This window comes from Hermetia illucens, chromosome 3, assembly GCF_905115235.1.
Source record: "Hermetia illucens chromosome 3, iHerIll2.2.curated.20191125, whole genome shotgun sequence".
In the NCBI taxonomy this organism is placed as follows: Eukaryota; Metazoa; Arthropoda; class Insecta; order Diptera; family Stratiomyidae; genus Hermetia; species Hermetia illucens.
In genome coordinates, this window is record NC_051851.1 from 159105727 (window position 1) to 159120657 (window position 14931).

At 42.3% G+C, this 14931-nt stretch overlaps 1 protein-coding gene across 5 annotated transcripts in view; it reads right to left on the bottom strand.

Annotated features, from left to right (window-relative positions):
• The window catches only part of LOC119651975 (semaphorin-1A), a 499683-nt gene that overhangs the window by 13213 nt on the left and 471539 nt on the right, over window positions 1-14931 (bottom strand). For all 5 annotated transcript variants that reach the window (XR_005249508.1, XR_005249509.1, XR_005249507.1 and 2 more), the window contains exons 9-16: window positions 14533-14654; window positions 14306-14386; window positions 13960-14105; window positions 13322-13404; window positions 13097-13240; window positions 6159-6270; window positions 5594-5736; window positions 5343-5480 (exon numbers count right to left, since the gene is read on the bottom strand). Coding sequence is in view for 2 of the 5 variants with exons in the window: in XM_038055882.1 (XP_037911810.1) it covers window positions 5343-5480; window positions 5594-5736; window positions 6159-6270; window positions 13097-13240; window positions 13322-13404; window positions 13960-14105; window positions 14306-14386; window positions 14533-14654 (969 nt within the window). In the remaining 3 variants the exon portion in view is untranslated. The remainder of the gene's footprint in view (window positions 1-5342; window positions 5481-5593; window positions 5737-6158; window positions 6271-13096; window positions 13241-13321; window positions 13405-13959; window positions 14106-14305; window positions 14387-14532; window positions 14655-14931) is intronic.

Below are 14931 nucleotides of genomic sequence, written 5' to 3' on the forward strand. Positions count from 1 at the left end.
CTCTTACCAACTTTCGTGACAATCGGTCTAGCCGTTTCCGAATAAATCGGGTGTGACAGACAGACAGACAGACAGACAGACAGACAGACAGACAGACAGACAGACAGACAGACGGACAGACAGACATCGAATCGATTCTAATAAGGTTTTGTTTCACACAAAACCTTAAAAAGCCTTAAAACCCAAAAACGAAAAGAGCAGAGGTCTATGTGGAATCCGAAGTGGAAAATCGAGGAGATAGTATGGAAAAAAGAAGAGGTCGCCGTCTATGGGCGCAGCACGAAATTGCGTTGCCCACCGCAGCACCCAGTGAAGGAGATTTCACGGGCTGAAACATATCCCGAGACTCCAGGGTGCTCATAGCCAAATATGGAGGAAGTCTAGGAAGTCCACAAACGGTGGAGTAACAAAAGAAAAGGCCAGAACACGAAGTAGGACTAGGTCACCCCCATTAAGCAGATAGAAAGGGCGAAATTGACTAGAAGATCAGGCCCGAAAACAGTGCAGCAGAAGTTCCCGCATACAGAAAATGAAGTCTGGCGAAATCCTCGTTGAATTACTCCCGAAGACAACCAACAAGAGTACGTTCTGTGAGGTGGTCAAGGGGCTACTAAATGAAAAGACCCTAATTTCTAGCCAAGTGTTTATGTGCTCTTTGAAAATCCGAGATTTTAACTGTCTTACAGAAAAGACCGCAGTAAAAGCGGTCGTCAAATATGAATTCTCAGATGCAAACAGTACCTGGGTAGACATCACCTTTGTGAATCTTCGGGGCTAAAAAATAGCGAGAAAATCAGAATGCTTGGATAATATGTAAGATATGAATACGGATAGTCCCATCCATTTGTCCAGTATTCAGAGTAGAACTGGGGATGGTAAAGTACAGGAGCAGTATAACCCAACTGCAGTCTTCAGAGCGGATTTGGGAAAGGTTTAGTATAGAAACAATATAACCCAGCTTCATGACATTTGCACTCATCAGGCGTTGCTACTATCTAGGTTCAAGACGGCGTTCGACTTTTGGTTTAGGATCAAGGTTAAGGGGTTGGCTTTGACTGAAGAGTCCGGACTTTGGGCGTAGGCTTGCACACTGAGGGGCGGATCCTCGCTGAGAGAGATTTTAATGTCAGAGCACTAGAATATAGAATACGTCAGTCAAGCTTTAGAGAGAGAGAGACGGCAGCAAGAAATGTCAGCGAGGTCCACAGTCGTAGTTCTAAACATCAGATCCCACCAATATTCACTGATGCCGTCGATGGAGGAGACGATTTCTCATTTGAAGTGGTCGACGCAATTTCTTGGCGTATGTACACCGATTCGCCTTGTACGTGAAATATCGCGAAAATGAACATTGGTAGATTCGTCGAACCTTTTGGGCAGAGCCGAGTTAAAGGATACCTTAGAGTGCGATTGACATCGTCCTTAGTTTAGTTATGAACTGATAAAGACAGCCTGCGAAGCTTGCATGGGCCGGAGGGTACCCATTCTTTCCCACCGAAAATTGCCGAGCTGCAGAACTAATACCATAAGTTCCATCGTTTGGCATAGTGCTCAAACGATCGAGAAAAAGCACACATTAGAGTGATCGAGTAACGATCAACTAACAAGAGATTACACAACACGATAAACAAAAGCAAAGCTGGTAACATGGAAATTCATGGGGAACGAATAGGTGCACTGCAAGGTACATGCAACATTCCGTACGCAACTCGATCGATTGCCTATTTTTCATCATGAAAGAGCTGGAAGTGGCAGTCCTGTCTATGAAAAGTAACTTCTATTTCTTTTTCTTTAGCCTTTGTCCCGTTCACAAGCGGGGTCAGTTAGTCTGCTTCTATCCATCGATAAGTATTTGCAAGAGTCGGTCCCAAATGTTTGCTTACTAATGCAGGTTGTTTAATGGTTTAGATGTAGCACGTGCAGAAAACTAACTCCTGGTGGAAAAGTGATTTGCCTAACCATCGCTCAAGTCATCATCGAGCGAAATGATTGCCCAGAGGGCGGTAGGTAAGATTGATTGAAAAAAAACACCCTATAAAAAAATCTGAAACTAGCTGTGTAAGGGAAGAGACTCTACTCAGATAGGCGCAGAGGGTTGTGGTGAGTTGCTATAGGGTTGTAATGGGGCCACTGAAAAACTAGACGAGGGGATTGCGTCAGGAAGGGCTTGATCGTGACAACCATAAGAGACTTGGGATATAATGGTAGTAGCCATAGTAATCAGAAAACAAAACACTTAAAATTTGTAGTGAAATACGGGGAAGTAAAGCTTAGGGTACCGAAGTCAAGTCAAAGATCTTCAAACTCGTGGTAAAGACAGTATCGAACATATTCGCTGAACGACGACTTGAAAGTCATGAAGCTCAAGATTATTCCATACGACGAGATTCGCAGACCTATTGTTCGCATCTAGATGTGCATGGATAAGTATAAATTCATTCAATCCCTGCGACTTTACAATTCCAGTATTCTTCTCTTCTCGTTGGCACAACAATCCAATTGGATCAGGGCCTTAAAATGTGTTAGAGCACTTCATTCAAGACCGTAACGGTACAATATAGGATTATAGTACCCTATAGGAGGTAATGTGGTCGGCATTGCGCTCGCTCCAGATTATTACCTTGATTTGACTCAGGTACTCATTCACAGCTGAGTCGACTGGTATCCGTCGTCAAATCACGATACAAATCCCACTGCCAGCAGTGAGGTTCGAAGTTAAAGTATTCCGATTTGTGAAACAGGAAGGCGACTTGGAACCAGTTGACATCGCCAAGGAGGAGATGAAGATCGATGGTTTGATGGAGACCAACGGCCCCCCTGCGCAAGCAGACAGTGCTGAGAGTAGCACCTTCCTTCGAGAGAAACACGTCGACATCGTTCTAATACAAGAGAGGAGGACCGAATCATGAAAGGGCTCCAAAGCAAACGTTACAATTTATTTCACAGTACAAGAAACCGTTACGTCGGAAGGCCTAGAGCACGTATCCTCGCTAGAAAAATCCTGCACGTTTTTTCTCTTTCCGGGCAGCATCGCCCGAAGAATTATAGCATCTGACGACTAGCAGTTCATCGAGGAAAGGGTCCAACAAGTTTCAAACTTCTTGTCGAAATGCGACCTCATTTTCATGTTATCCTTTAGTATCAGTAATTCGGAATACTGCCTAAAAAGAATATCAATCTTGTTTCGATTTAGGTAGGTCCTCGCCTCACTTATAGTCCCCACCATTCTGAAGATCGCAGACTTTGCCTGCATCGGTATGTGTAGGTGGGAAGGAGTTAGTCTCCGAATGATTTCTTCGATGCTGCTGAGTATGTTCTCATTGCCTGACTGATACACACGCAAGCTATCCGTTAAAGTCTGTGTAACTTTCTGGCTATTCTCTCGGCCCTGATTACCACTCCATAGGTAATCATTGCAGTGTATATTCAGTGCAACATTTTCGGGGTGCATTCCTATTTTCTCCCTGCTATGGACCTGCAAGTTATCAAAGCCTTTGCCGCGTTCCGATATATGTTTTCAACATGCGTCTTTCAGAAGAGTTGTTGGCCTAATGTTATTACCAAACATTTGACCTCTGCTATTCCTTTGACTTCCATATCATGTAATCTAAGGGCTCTCAAGTGATCAAACTTGCACTTCCTAGTGAATGGTACTATATTGGCCTTGGCTGGATTGGTGCGTAGCCATGCCTTCGTGCATCAGTTGCTATCCTCATAGTTTAAAACAATGTTATCAGCGTAAGCCTGGATCTTCGTTCAAGTGTTTGTTAGTTCTCCTAGGAGTTAACTACCATGCTCCCCATTAACGAATTTGTACCTGCCGGCACTTCTATTTGCCTACCCTTTAACATTCTGCCCATTCAGAAGGTCAGGGTGTTTCCCACTACCTTGGGGATTGAGGCATCTCGTTTTTTGTGTGCGATGTGTTATCGAACGCTGTTTCGATGTTCAAAAACATACACACTGTGTGGAGGCTGGCTGGAATCCATGAAAATTGCAAATTCCCACCACCCCCGGGTCGACAAAATGGCCAAGAAAGCAAAATCGTCGGATTTCCTTCCTTCATCGAAAGGGGAGGCGGCCCAGATTGCGGGATTGCAAAAATTTCCAAGCTGCAATGCCGGGCACGGAGAATATCGCAGAAAGTCCGCCCCTGTCTAAACTGGCTAAAATTCATGAAAATTAAAAATTTTTACGACTTAAGTGGTGGACTAAATGGCCAAAAATGCAAAAAAAACCTCGGATACCTCGATCGAAAGGAGGCGGCCCAGATTGCGGAAATGCAAAAATTTCCAGCCTATGATGCCGGCAACGCGAGATATCGTAGAAAATCCGTCGACGTGGAGGCTCGCTGGAATCCTGGAAGATTGCAAATTTCTACGGCCCCCGGATCAACAAAATGGCTCAGAAGGCAAAATCGTCGGTTTTCCGCGGGCGATACCGGGAATGCGACATATCGCAGAAAATCCGCAGCCGTGCAGGCTGGCTGAAATCCACGAAAATTGAAAATTTCCACGACCCTCAGGGATCGACAAAATGACAAAAAATGCAAAATCGTCAGATTTCCGCGGGGATACCTTGATCGAAAGGGGAGGCGGCCCAGATTGCGAAGTTGCAAAACCTTCTAAGGTACGATGGGGGAGAGGGGTTATACCTGCCTGAAAGGCAAAGACTATTCAGTTTCCAACTTTTTGTAAATAATGTCGGAATGTCTATGTCTATGGGCATCCTTTCGTCGCTTCCGTTGTTAAGTAGCGATCAACACCCACTTCAGTACACAGCAATCTCTGCGCTAGCATTACGTAGATCCACTTAATTAAAGTTTCATCAACACAACCATCTCTTGCGGTATCACAGAGCTTTTGGAAGGACACATAGTCAAACGTGCGGACTTTCAGGTTAGAGAACTAGCGAGTATCTGGTCAGAGATCGTTTTTGGATCACAGCCGAAACCAACTGTACAGGTAAAGGCATGATACCTTTTCAGAGACCCCAGAAGGATCCACTGGAGGAAATCTGGTCAGTTTATCAAAACCAAAGTCATTGATGATTGCAGGCTCCAGAGAAAATACTCTGAATCGCTTGTAGAGTTTCGAGTCCAGGAAAAAAATAGCAAAAGTATCCAATCTCAGGAAGCTGACCAGCATTATCTTCAATATCTGCTACAGGCATAAAGGAGGACTGTGAATCAGAAGAATGAGAAATTAGGTAGCTCCAGTCGTTTGATTATCCACATCGGATCGGTAGTCACCGGAACAATTAGCAATGATTTTAGGACTTTTCCAACTAATAATTGACTCAATTTAGTTCAAGACTTAATAAAATGAGAATATGATACTTACCACTGCCATCAAAATTTTTATCTTGCATAATATTTATCATTTCTCCACCACTAGCATCCTTATTTCTATGTGAATCCATTAAATCCATATCACGATATCCCTTCTGTTCCCCCACATTAGCATCTTTGGACATTTTCCCTGGGAAAAACAAAAAGATACAACATTGAAGATAGAAAACGTATTCATTTAATCGGCAACACGATAAAACTATTCCGGCATAATTGGAAAACTCCTGCCGTGAAAATACCAACCTGACGGACATGCTGCATGCTGCCCCGTCTGAACATTCTGATAGAAGTAATTTTCCTCAAGCCACCTCGGTGCACCATGTGAACGACATTTCCCAGCAATTTTATCCCAGGCGCAATAAGGATCTTGAAGTGCTACACACTCGCTAGAAATTGTATAGAAAAGTGGAATGTAATTTAATTAATTCATTATTTGCCATTCCAATTCATTAGGTAGCAATTAATTTATAGCTGTGTCAAGTGGAAGGTGTTGCGAACTTTCTAGAGTTTGTGAGTTTGAGGTGGTAATCGTTTTTATTTGCTGTTCGGGGCTGAGTACTGTCTCAGCGTGTGTGAAATTGCGTGGTAGTGGCTTTGTTATTTGAGTGGTGGTGGGTTATCAATCAATTAATTTACATATTTCTTATTTGGATAGCAAAATAAAGAGTTTAATAAAATTTAAAAAGTCAGGCATTATTAGGGATTTTCCAAAAAATTAGAAAAGATAAAATATCTAAATCGCATCCACTATCGGATTCAGCCCTCCTCAAACCACAAACTGTAGCACCCTCGAGGGTAACTTATGTACCTGCAACTTGTAATTTTATCACTATTACATCGATGCAACTTAATCGCTACAACTTCACTATCTGTGACGATCACAAGCTTGCCATCATCAAAGTTTCCGTCTTTTGCTTGATCTGAAAATGCGAAGAAGGAAAATGATTGAATTAAATGTAATTGAAAAGTTGTAAAGGCGAGGATTTCATAAGTCGGTCATAATGAATTGCTCGGATGCGGGACGAAGGTGAGATTGGAACTTGAATGGAATCGTTTCGGGAAAATTGAGTTATCTTCAAGATAGTTCTTTGAAAGAGATTACAATTCTTGAAGTTTAATACAATGAAATCAAGTTTGTAATTTCCTCCAAGTTTATATTCTAAATGTAATTTTGGTTTTATTCTGATGATAGAGTCTTTCTGGAAGTTGAGGACTTCTTATGATTTTTTTTAAAGTTCACCATTGAAGCAATATAACCGTAGGCAAGGACGTAGAGAGAAAATTCGAACTCGGCATGAAGATTATGTGGGAAAACGGGGCCCAGGGTGAAAATTATACGAGTCTCGGTTGAAAGTTCTGCGCTCTCTGTATTGACCCTTTTGTCCCATTAAAATTTCTATTCAGGGCCCCCGAGAAAACTCCGCGCCTGGGGAGAATCCTCAACTCTTTCCTCTTTCTCGTCTTTCTATCAAATTCCTGATTCTTTTCGATTTTCGGTCCGATAGGATAAAGTTATGCTTACGATATTTGCGACAAGATCACTCATTTTGGCAAGGATTCACCTCAACAGTTTCCTTCTTTGTTAATTATCGTCAACTTATAGCCCAATTGGTACTTTTATTGGCGATGCAGTGACGTGGTTTGACCTTATTATAGGCAATGTTCTTGCGTAATGATTTCCCAGTGCTGTGGATCAGTAATTTCCACAAAGACAGTAGAGGCAATCGACCTTTAAAACTTTGTGGGGAAGCAATGATGCGATGGCCGAGTTGATTGAGTATCAGTCCCTCGATTTGGTACCCTAAGTCCAAATGGTATTTGCGTCATAGACTTTTGTGTTGATTTTTGTGCTTTAGGTGTACCACTTGCACCATTTTAAGTGTGAAAATAAGGAAATCATAGAACAGTCCCATTAAAAATGAGATAAAAAAACTAAAATGCGCCATCGTTCGCGGTTACCTGAGCTCTGCTCTTTAGGTCACGATTTTCTGAGATCCCCGCGAGTCTTCTTTATTGTTCTGTGTCAAGGGTCCTTAGGACGACTCGCTCCATTTTGGTAGTGTGGCTCCCACTGCATGTGTAGCCCGCAATGCAATTATTGAACCCCTCTCTTTATTTGTGACCTAACCACTGTCATTTCTGTCTCATCACAGTGGGTACAAGTACGTGGACCAAGTTCGTCGTTTGTCATTGTATCAGGCCAGCGTACTCCAATGATGCAACGCAGACAGGTGTGGACGAGAGCTTGGAACTTTTGAGTAACAATAGAGTTTACTTTCCATGTGCCATTCTTCTTCACTTCAACTAAACTTAACTGTCGCAGTTGGTCGACGGAAAAATTTAGTTTGGCTTGACAATGACATTTTGTTTCAGTCATTACTCAAATGGATTTCTCTTCCGGATTTTGAATATGAAGACCATCGTCAACTGCCCGCGTGTACTCTACTAACTCTACTTTAACTTTGGCGCTGATAAAAATTAATTGGCCGTTCAGCGTCAAATTTTCAGCTCCTTCTACTTCTGTGGTCATTGGCCTTCTAAAGTTTCTGTCTCTACTCTTCTCCATTGAGCGACTGCGTCTTCGCGTTTCGGAAATCGAGCAGCGTGTAACTAGCGAGTTTTCCCATCTGTTTTAAGGTCTTCCAGGTGGTCGTTTACCTTCCACCTTGCCTTTGTGTAAATTTCTTCTGACCTATTCACTACAGCTTTCGAATCTTCATATGGATGGTGGCTTTTGGTTCGTTGTATCGCCATCCGCCGTCCACTCTCACTAAGCCTAATATCATCTTAGGGACCCTCCTCCTGTGCGACCTGGTTCAACTTAACGTCTCGTTGCCGCAATGCAGGACGGGCCAAATTAAAGTGATGTACCTCATAAAATGTATGTTTACCATTTTTTTGAAGTTGAGAAATGTGGAGGAAATTCCACCATTACATATAAGCAAGATAGCATTAGTATAAAACTGAACAAGAATAAACTACAAATGCATCTCTGCGTACGTTTTCCATATAATGGAAAAACAAAATATTTCATGCTTGGAGCGCATATCTTCCTTTCAAGGGGAATATTTTTAGAAAAATTAAAAAAAAAGAAATATATGATCAGTTGTGATGGAGGTTTGATTTACAGAAAAATATAATAGCTTCCTACTAGAGCGATTTTTACTTAAAATGCACTCATGGGCGAGTTGTTTACATGCACTTTGGAATAATTTGAGTGTCTCAATAAATGTTAGGGCCACTCGCCTGACTTCTTTAGATTTCCCACAAAATCCTCAATCAGCGACAGAAAAGCTTATTTCTGGAAATTAAAAAAAACCACAAAGACGGCTATGGCTTCGTACCAGGGCAGAGGCAACACATCAGATGCTGTCTTACCTCCTCCTTGGGAGCAGCGTGATGGAAGCGGTTCGCAGGTGTTATACGCTCCCTTTTACAATTCGCAAAACACAAGAAAGGTGCGAATTATATCCAACGTATATCCGTCCACAGTTCGAACCAGAGCTTGACTGGAGCTATATAATTTTTTTAGGGATTGGGGAGTCCTAAGTCCATTTGATGTCGGACCGGACCAAATGGAGAGCAACTTGCTCTAACTCTTTATGGTCCACTGACTTCACACAGAGCAAGTTGTTTTCCATTTGGTCCGGTCCGACATCTAGTGGATGCGGACTTAGGACTCACCAATCATCCGGCATGGTCTCCTATAGATCAGTGCTCCGTGCAGAATGTTGTAATTGTGTTCGCATTTGCATGAGTCTCGTGTTCAGATCATGCTCTAGCAACCAATAGACTTCTAGTATCGCCAGTAGTCCTGTCTGGAATACAAAGCCGAATTCTGGAAGATGGTATGAGAAAACCTCCACACCGACTCCTCAAATCATATTTGATTCGTGGCTGAAGAATACTTTGCCATAACCTTGCAGTACGGCGCCGGTCTTCCACTTTGCCCTAGTTGGAAAGTCCACAGGAAATTTCCTCGTGAAGTTCGGCTTGAGTCTAAGATGTTACTATGTTCGCAGGGCTTCGCTGTTCAACATCCGAACTCATGTAGTATGACCGCGCTGCAAACTACAGCGTACTTAATGCGGAGGAGGTCCTGCAGGAGGAGGAGCAGGAGTACATTGAGGGCATATCCTGGGCAGGACTGTTTCGCGCTTTTTATCACACGATAAAGCCATACGTTAGGATAGGACGAACTAGGGCTGTGTACATTCAGAGAACCTCGGGCGAAGACCGCATTTCCTTACAAAGGTCCTCTTGTAAGTGTAAAAGGCTATACAAGCCTTCTTAATCTTTAGTTCTGTTTTTAGTCTTCACTCTTCAATACGATCTTTTCAACTTTTATTCCCCTCCAAATTCAACCCAATATATTTACAAAGTTAGATCTGCTTTCATTGTTTTGTCTAAGATATGCAAATACAGATGGCTCCATACCAATATCAAGTTGAGATTGTTCTGCGCCAACGATCTCTCTATGCTGTCATATGCGAGCATCATATGGAAAATGGCTGCCATAGTTATTGCAAGGCTCCAAGCGTTTTTTAATACCGGTATCTGCCTTATAATCCGTGTGCTCTGGTCCGACCTTATACCAAATGAAGAGCAGGCCCGTCATACGAGGCAGTTACCAGTAGACGTGTTGATTAAAATGCGGAAGTGGCAGTCGATAGGTCACACTTTAAAAGGGGGAAAATTCCATTGTTCACTATTTCGTGCGATGGAATCCACTTTTTCAGAACAGCCGACAAGTAGGTCGCTCTGAAAATACATGGTGCAGACCATTAGGGAAGAAGTCTTGGACTTGAATTCGTCCAGGATGTTTTTGAACAATAGGAGAGCTTGAGAAGGTTTTTGTAAGTTGCAAGTTTGACTCAAATTTCAGAGTGTGTTACAAGCTATTCAGGTGCGATGTTCTTCTTCTTCAACCTTTGCCTGAATTTCGCCATTCAGCTCGGTCAAAGGATATCAAATTGTACCATAAAGATATCAGATGTGGATAAAGTCGCGAAGCTTTCAAGTCACCGGCCTGCCGGTCGTTTCCCATCGACATCGATATTCAGACCAATCTTGCCAAGTGAGTTTTCACCAGCGTGAAATAAGTATCAATACCATTCAAGGCACTTCTCTCGCAGTTTTTTTCACGACCAGTGCAACAACATATCGATCGCGATGTCCTCGTTTTGCATGTAATCATGGCGTTTTACGAAACTAGTCCAACGCAACATGATGGTCTTCATTACCGCGAGGCACCGTTCGTTGTCTTTTATAGTCGGTCAACACTCAGAAACATAGAGGGCAACAGGGTGGACGACACTGCGGTAAATTTTGGTTTTGGGACGTTCATTGATACGTCGGTCACAAACAATGGTGGTTGTGGAGCAGCGTGACCGAAGTGGTTACCGGGTGTTCTTTGCTCCCTTATATAGGTATACAATTCATAAGGACTGTTCACTTGCTGCTTTGGGCTTACACTCAATTTAATAAAAAATATAAATGGCTTGGGGCGTGTTGCCTCTGCCCTGGACGAAAGTGCAAGTCGTCTATATTTTTAAACTTGGATGGCAGCCCAAAGCGAGTGTCTGTGATATTGAAATCGTAGGGTAGAAGTACAGTTAGAAGGATCTAGTCATCAAACCGACACAATGGTAGAGTTACTGAGCTTGGTAAATAAAGGGATGAATTTCATTTCTGCGGAATGTAATTCTTACAAATGGATACGGTAAAAGTTGTGAATAGAAGAAGGTGGGGGAGACACTCTTTCTACAATTCCCATGAAAATTTGTGAGGTAACCCATCTTAAAAGGTTGGGGCGCCTCAAAGTAGGGTATTTTCTAATATATTCATGGTAAAGTTAGAATTTCCAGTCCTACTCCCGGAAGGAGCGGATGGGAAGGGTATGTAGAAGGAAGAAGAAGGCCCCAACCATCGAAAAATGGGACTATTTTAATGGCATAACGGTAGGGTTTAATGTGTGTGTGTTGATATCTTTATGGTTCAATTTGATTTGCCAACCCCCACCCTCAAATGAGCAGAGGGAAAAGAGGATATGTAAGAGGAAGAAGCAGTTCCCTCCTCTCTAGCCCTATTAAATAATCGCAGTGTTAGACTTCTTAGAAAGTTACGGCGCCCCAAGAAGAGTGTTTTCTTTTTCAATTCATAGTAAGGTTATTGGTAAGTCAATTATCGCGGCGATTTAGCGTGTAGAAAGGAGATTGCCTTTTTTCCCTTCCATTCCTTGTCGCAACCTAGTGGCCAAGAGAGCAAGACTGCTGGGAGAGTTTTCACTTTTTTCTACATAATTTTTAGGTTTGATACTATTGGCGTGTGGAATGGTGGCCAATCATGTGGTCAAGCGTCCATCTGGAAATTTTTTGGTAGACATCAGGTGCTCTAATACCCGCCGAACATATGGCTTCCAGATTCGTCATCGAAAAGACATAATTCGTCGGCTTAATAATCTTCACCGACGGGTCAATCATGGAACACGGATCGGGCGCAGAGGTGTTCTCGGGAAATCCGATTATGGAACTGGCACGATCTCCCGGAAAAATGACAGCCATATTCCAGGCGGAGATATATGCCATTTTATTGGTAGCAGAAGAATGTTTGTGGCAAAAATGGAGCGGGCACATCATTCGAAATGTTCCGACGGTTGGGCGGCATTATTAGCACTAAACAGCAACGACATATCAAGCTGTCATCAGATGCTGCTGAAACTTGGCCGAATGAACGAAACATGATACGGGTGCCAGGGCATTCAAACATCGCTGGTAAGGAGGAAGCTGACAGACTGGTCAAGCTTCTGAATCCACAATGGTGGGGCCAGAACCAGTTTTAGGCATCCGGCCATCTACTGTCAAGTCTATTCTGAAGGAGGGAAATGGCAAGGATTCATGCAGGAACTCGGGGCCGCTAGAGCAGCATTTTTGTTGTCCCTTGAGAAGTGGGGCATGAAAACCCTAGTAAAGTTTCTAACGGGACACTGCTCCTTAAACTACCACATGGGAAAATCAGAGTAGTAATCTCGGCGATATGCAGCCAATGCGAGAGGGAGGAAGAGACAGCCCTGCACTTTGTATTCAACTTCCCGGCCTCTGCAGACCTCAGACGAAGATACCTTGGTAAGGTTTTCTTCAACGAAGAGTCTGCGCATTCTCTGCCCCTGGAGAATGTTTAGATTCGCGAAGGTCTGCGAACACCGCCGGCGGAAGGTCAATCAATAGGAGTGCTTGGAGCTGCGGCTCCCCCGCTAAACTAAGCTACTAACCGGCTCTTCTCACACGCGCCTCCGGGGAGTGGAGTCGATAAAGCAAAATTCACTATGATGATATCAAAATAACTATCTTTGAAGCGCCATAACTTTTTAAAGGAAGTGGTCGTCACGATTTTGCGTTCTTCTTCAAATTTGAACCTTAAAGGTAGGGTGGGGGGGGGGGGGGGTAGGCTGATATCAAAATAATTCGATACTGAGAGGTCATGATTTTTTAAGGGAAGTGAACGTCACAATTTTTTAACAGGATTAGAGAGCGAAACTTTTTCTTCTTCTAAATCTCCTCCCCACTCCTTCTCTCCGAGGGTGGGTTGAAAACCTTCTTAAAGGCGCCAAAACTTTTTAGAGGGGCGAGTGAGCTTTTTTCAGGGTTTAAGAGAGGATGTAGGATTCAAAGGCAACCATATAAACAAGAACAAGGAAGGATATAAAAACATTTGATCCTGTTGGTTGCATATCATTTTCATACTCACCATACGTCGTAGTTCGTACAATTTCCAAATTTCGTATTGGTTCATTTTTCGTTAGTACGTCAAGTTCTTCGATTACAACCGAATTTACTTTCTTATTTGAATCGGCTGATTCTGCGTTTACTGTTTTTATCACTTTACCGTGATCTGTAAGAGGAAAAAGGGAAAATAAATTAGTAATCTTTCGTTCTTTTTAAAAAGCTTGCACAAATTTGTAGTCACACTCACCTGTTCCGACGAAAATAACATCATACGTTTTACCGCCGGGCGTCTTTATTTGCGGATCAACAGCTATATACGTAAATTTATACCTGAAATTAGATACAATGGTGAGGTTGGGTTCATTGTATTCAAAATGATCTTCTTGTCCTCTAAATGATATGAATAAGAAGCCCTCATTGAACATTTTTTAAATAAATAAATTTTACTGTAAATCAATCTTGTCTGTAAATATTTGTTTCCAGTAACTCACGTGAAATTATAATAAATTGATAATAAGATACAAGATGCCTTGTGAGTTATGTTATGACACAACAAGATACACAAACTTCTTCAAAGAATATTTCATTGTAAATACTTAGAAATGCATTGGAGAAATCTGATCTGAATCGATTTTTGAGCATCTTAATCTGATGCCCTTCAAAATATTTGGTCATATTGTGGAAAAGAAGACGATGTTAGGCAAGATGAGCACAAACAAACAAAACTGGTACCGAGAACCAACTTTGTTTGTTGCTTTGAGGATGGAGGCAATTCGATATTCAACGGAGCCCCGGAAACTCAGATTAAAGCTGCAGATTCAGGGCTAATTTGATAGTGTTGAAATTTGATTACAACCTAATTTCGTGCGGTTCCTGCATACTTACATAGTGCTAGTCCTAACCAATATCGGTTGACCGAAAAATGCTGGCACATTTTCATCCATTAGTGAATGAGTTTTAATAAAATTTAAAGTAAGTTCTGGAAGAGTGCGAGAGTCATTGTGGCATGAGCCGGGTCGTGGATCCGGAACCTGAAATACACAGAGAGCAATCATTAATAAATAATTTCCGACTTTCATTGAAAATGTCTCATTTTAATTCCTTCTGTTTCACGGTTCATTTTCAATTCATAAACCCAGAGGAGTGTGCACAAAGGCATTACAGTAAATCTGAATTTCTCTTGAAGTTAACTCCATCAAAGCATAACAGTTAAACGTTAAACAGGACTTACCTTTGCACTATTTACTGGAAGCCAATTAGAGTTGATACCACTTTGCTCTTTGAAATTTCCCTCAAATGTATCCGATATGTCCTGTGCAATAAACCACAAAGCAGAAAAAAGCATGGCATGTATTTTATGTATGTCCGCAACATGAAAACATTATATTAAAGTTGAGGGTGGAAAGGGGTTGACAGGGAGCAAGGAGTGTTCAGATTCTCCGTTGCTACTTTGCTTACCTGCAACGAGAATGCACAAACAGCTGAACCTGGGATAGCGTTTACCGGCGTCGTGAACGTTGCATAAATCAGCCGAGAAGTTGTATGACCGTAGGAACCTTCAACAAGGCTACTTGCCGCTTCTGTAGCCATGCGGATGTTTATAGGTTACAGGTTTCATTCATACCGGAAAGAAAGGAAATTTCAATGTTAAGAATTTATGAGGAGTCTTTCAGGACGTGTAAAGTGTTGCTTGGAAGTATTCGCTGGAAAGCTTCAGCACTTGGGAAACTTTTTTCAATTCACTGCTTTCTTCGGATTTTCTCTTCTTCGGTCGCCTCTTCTGGGTTTGCTTCAGTCTTACTATTTTCGGGGTGAAGTTTCCAGCCAGAAGCAGAAGACAATTCTCATTGTAATATA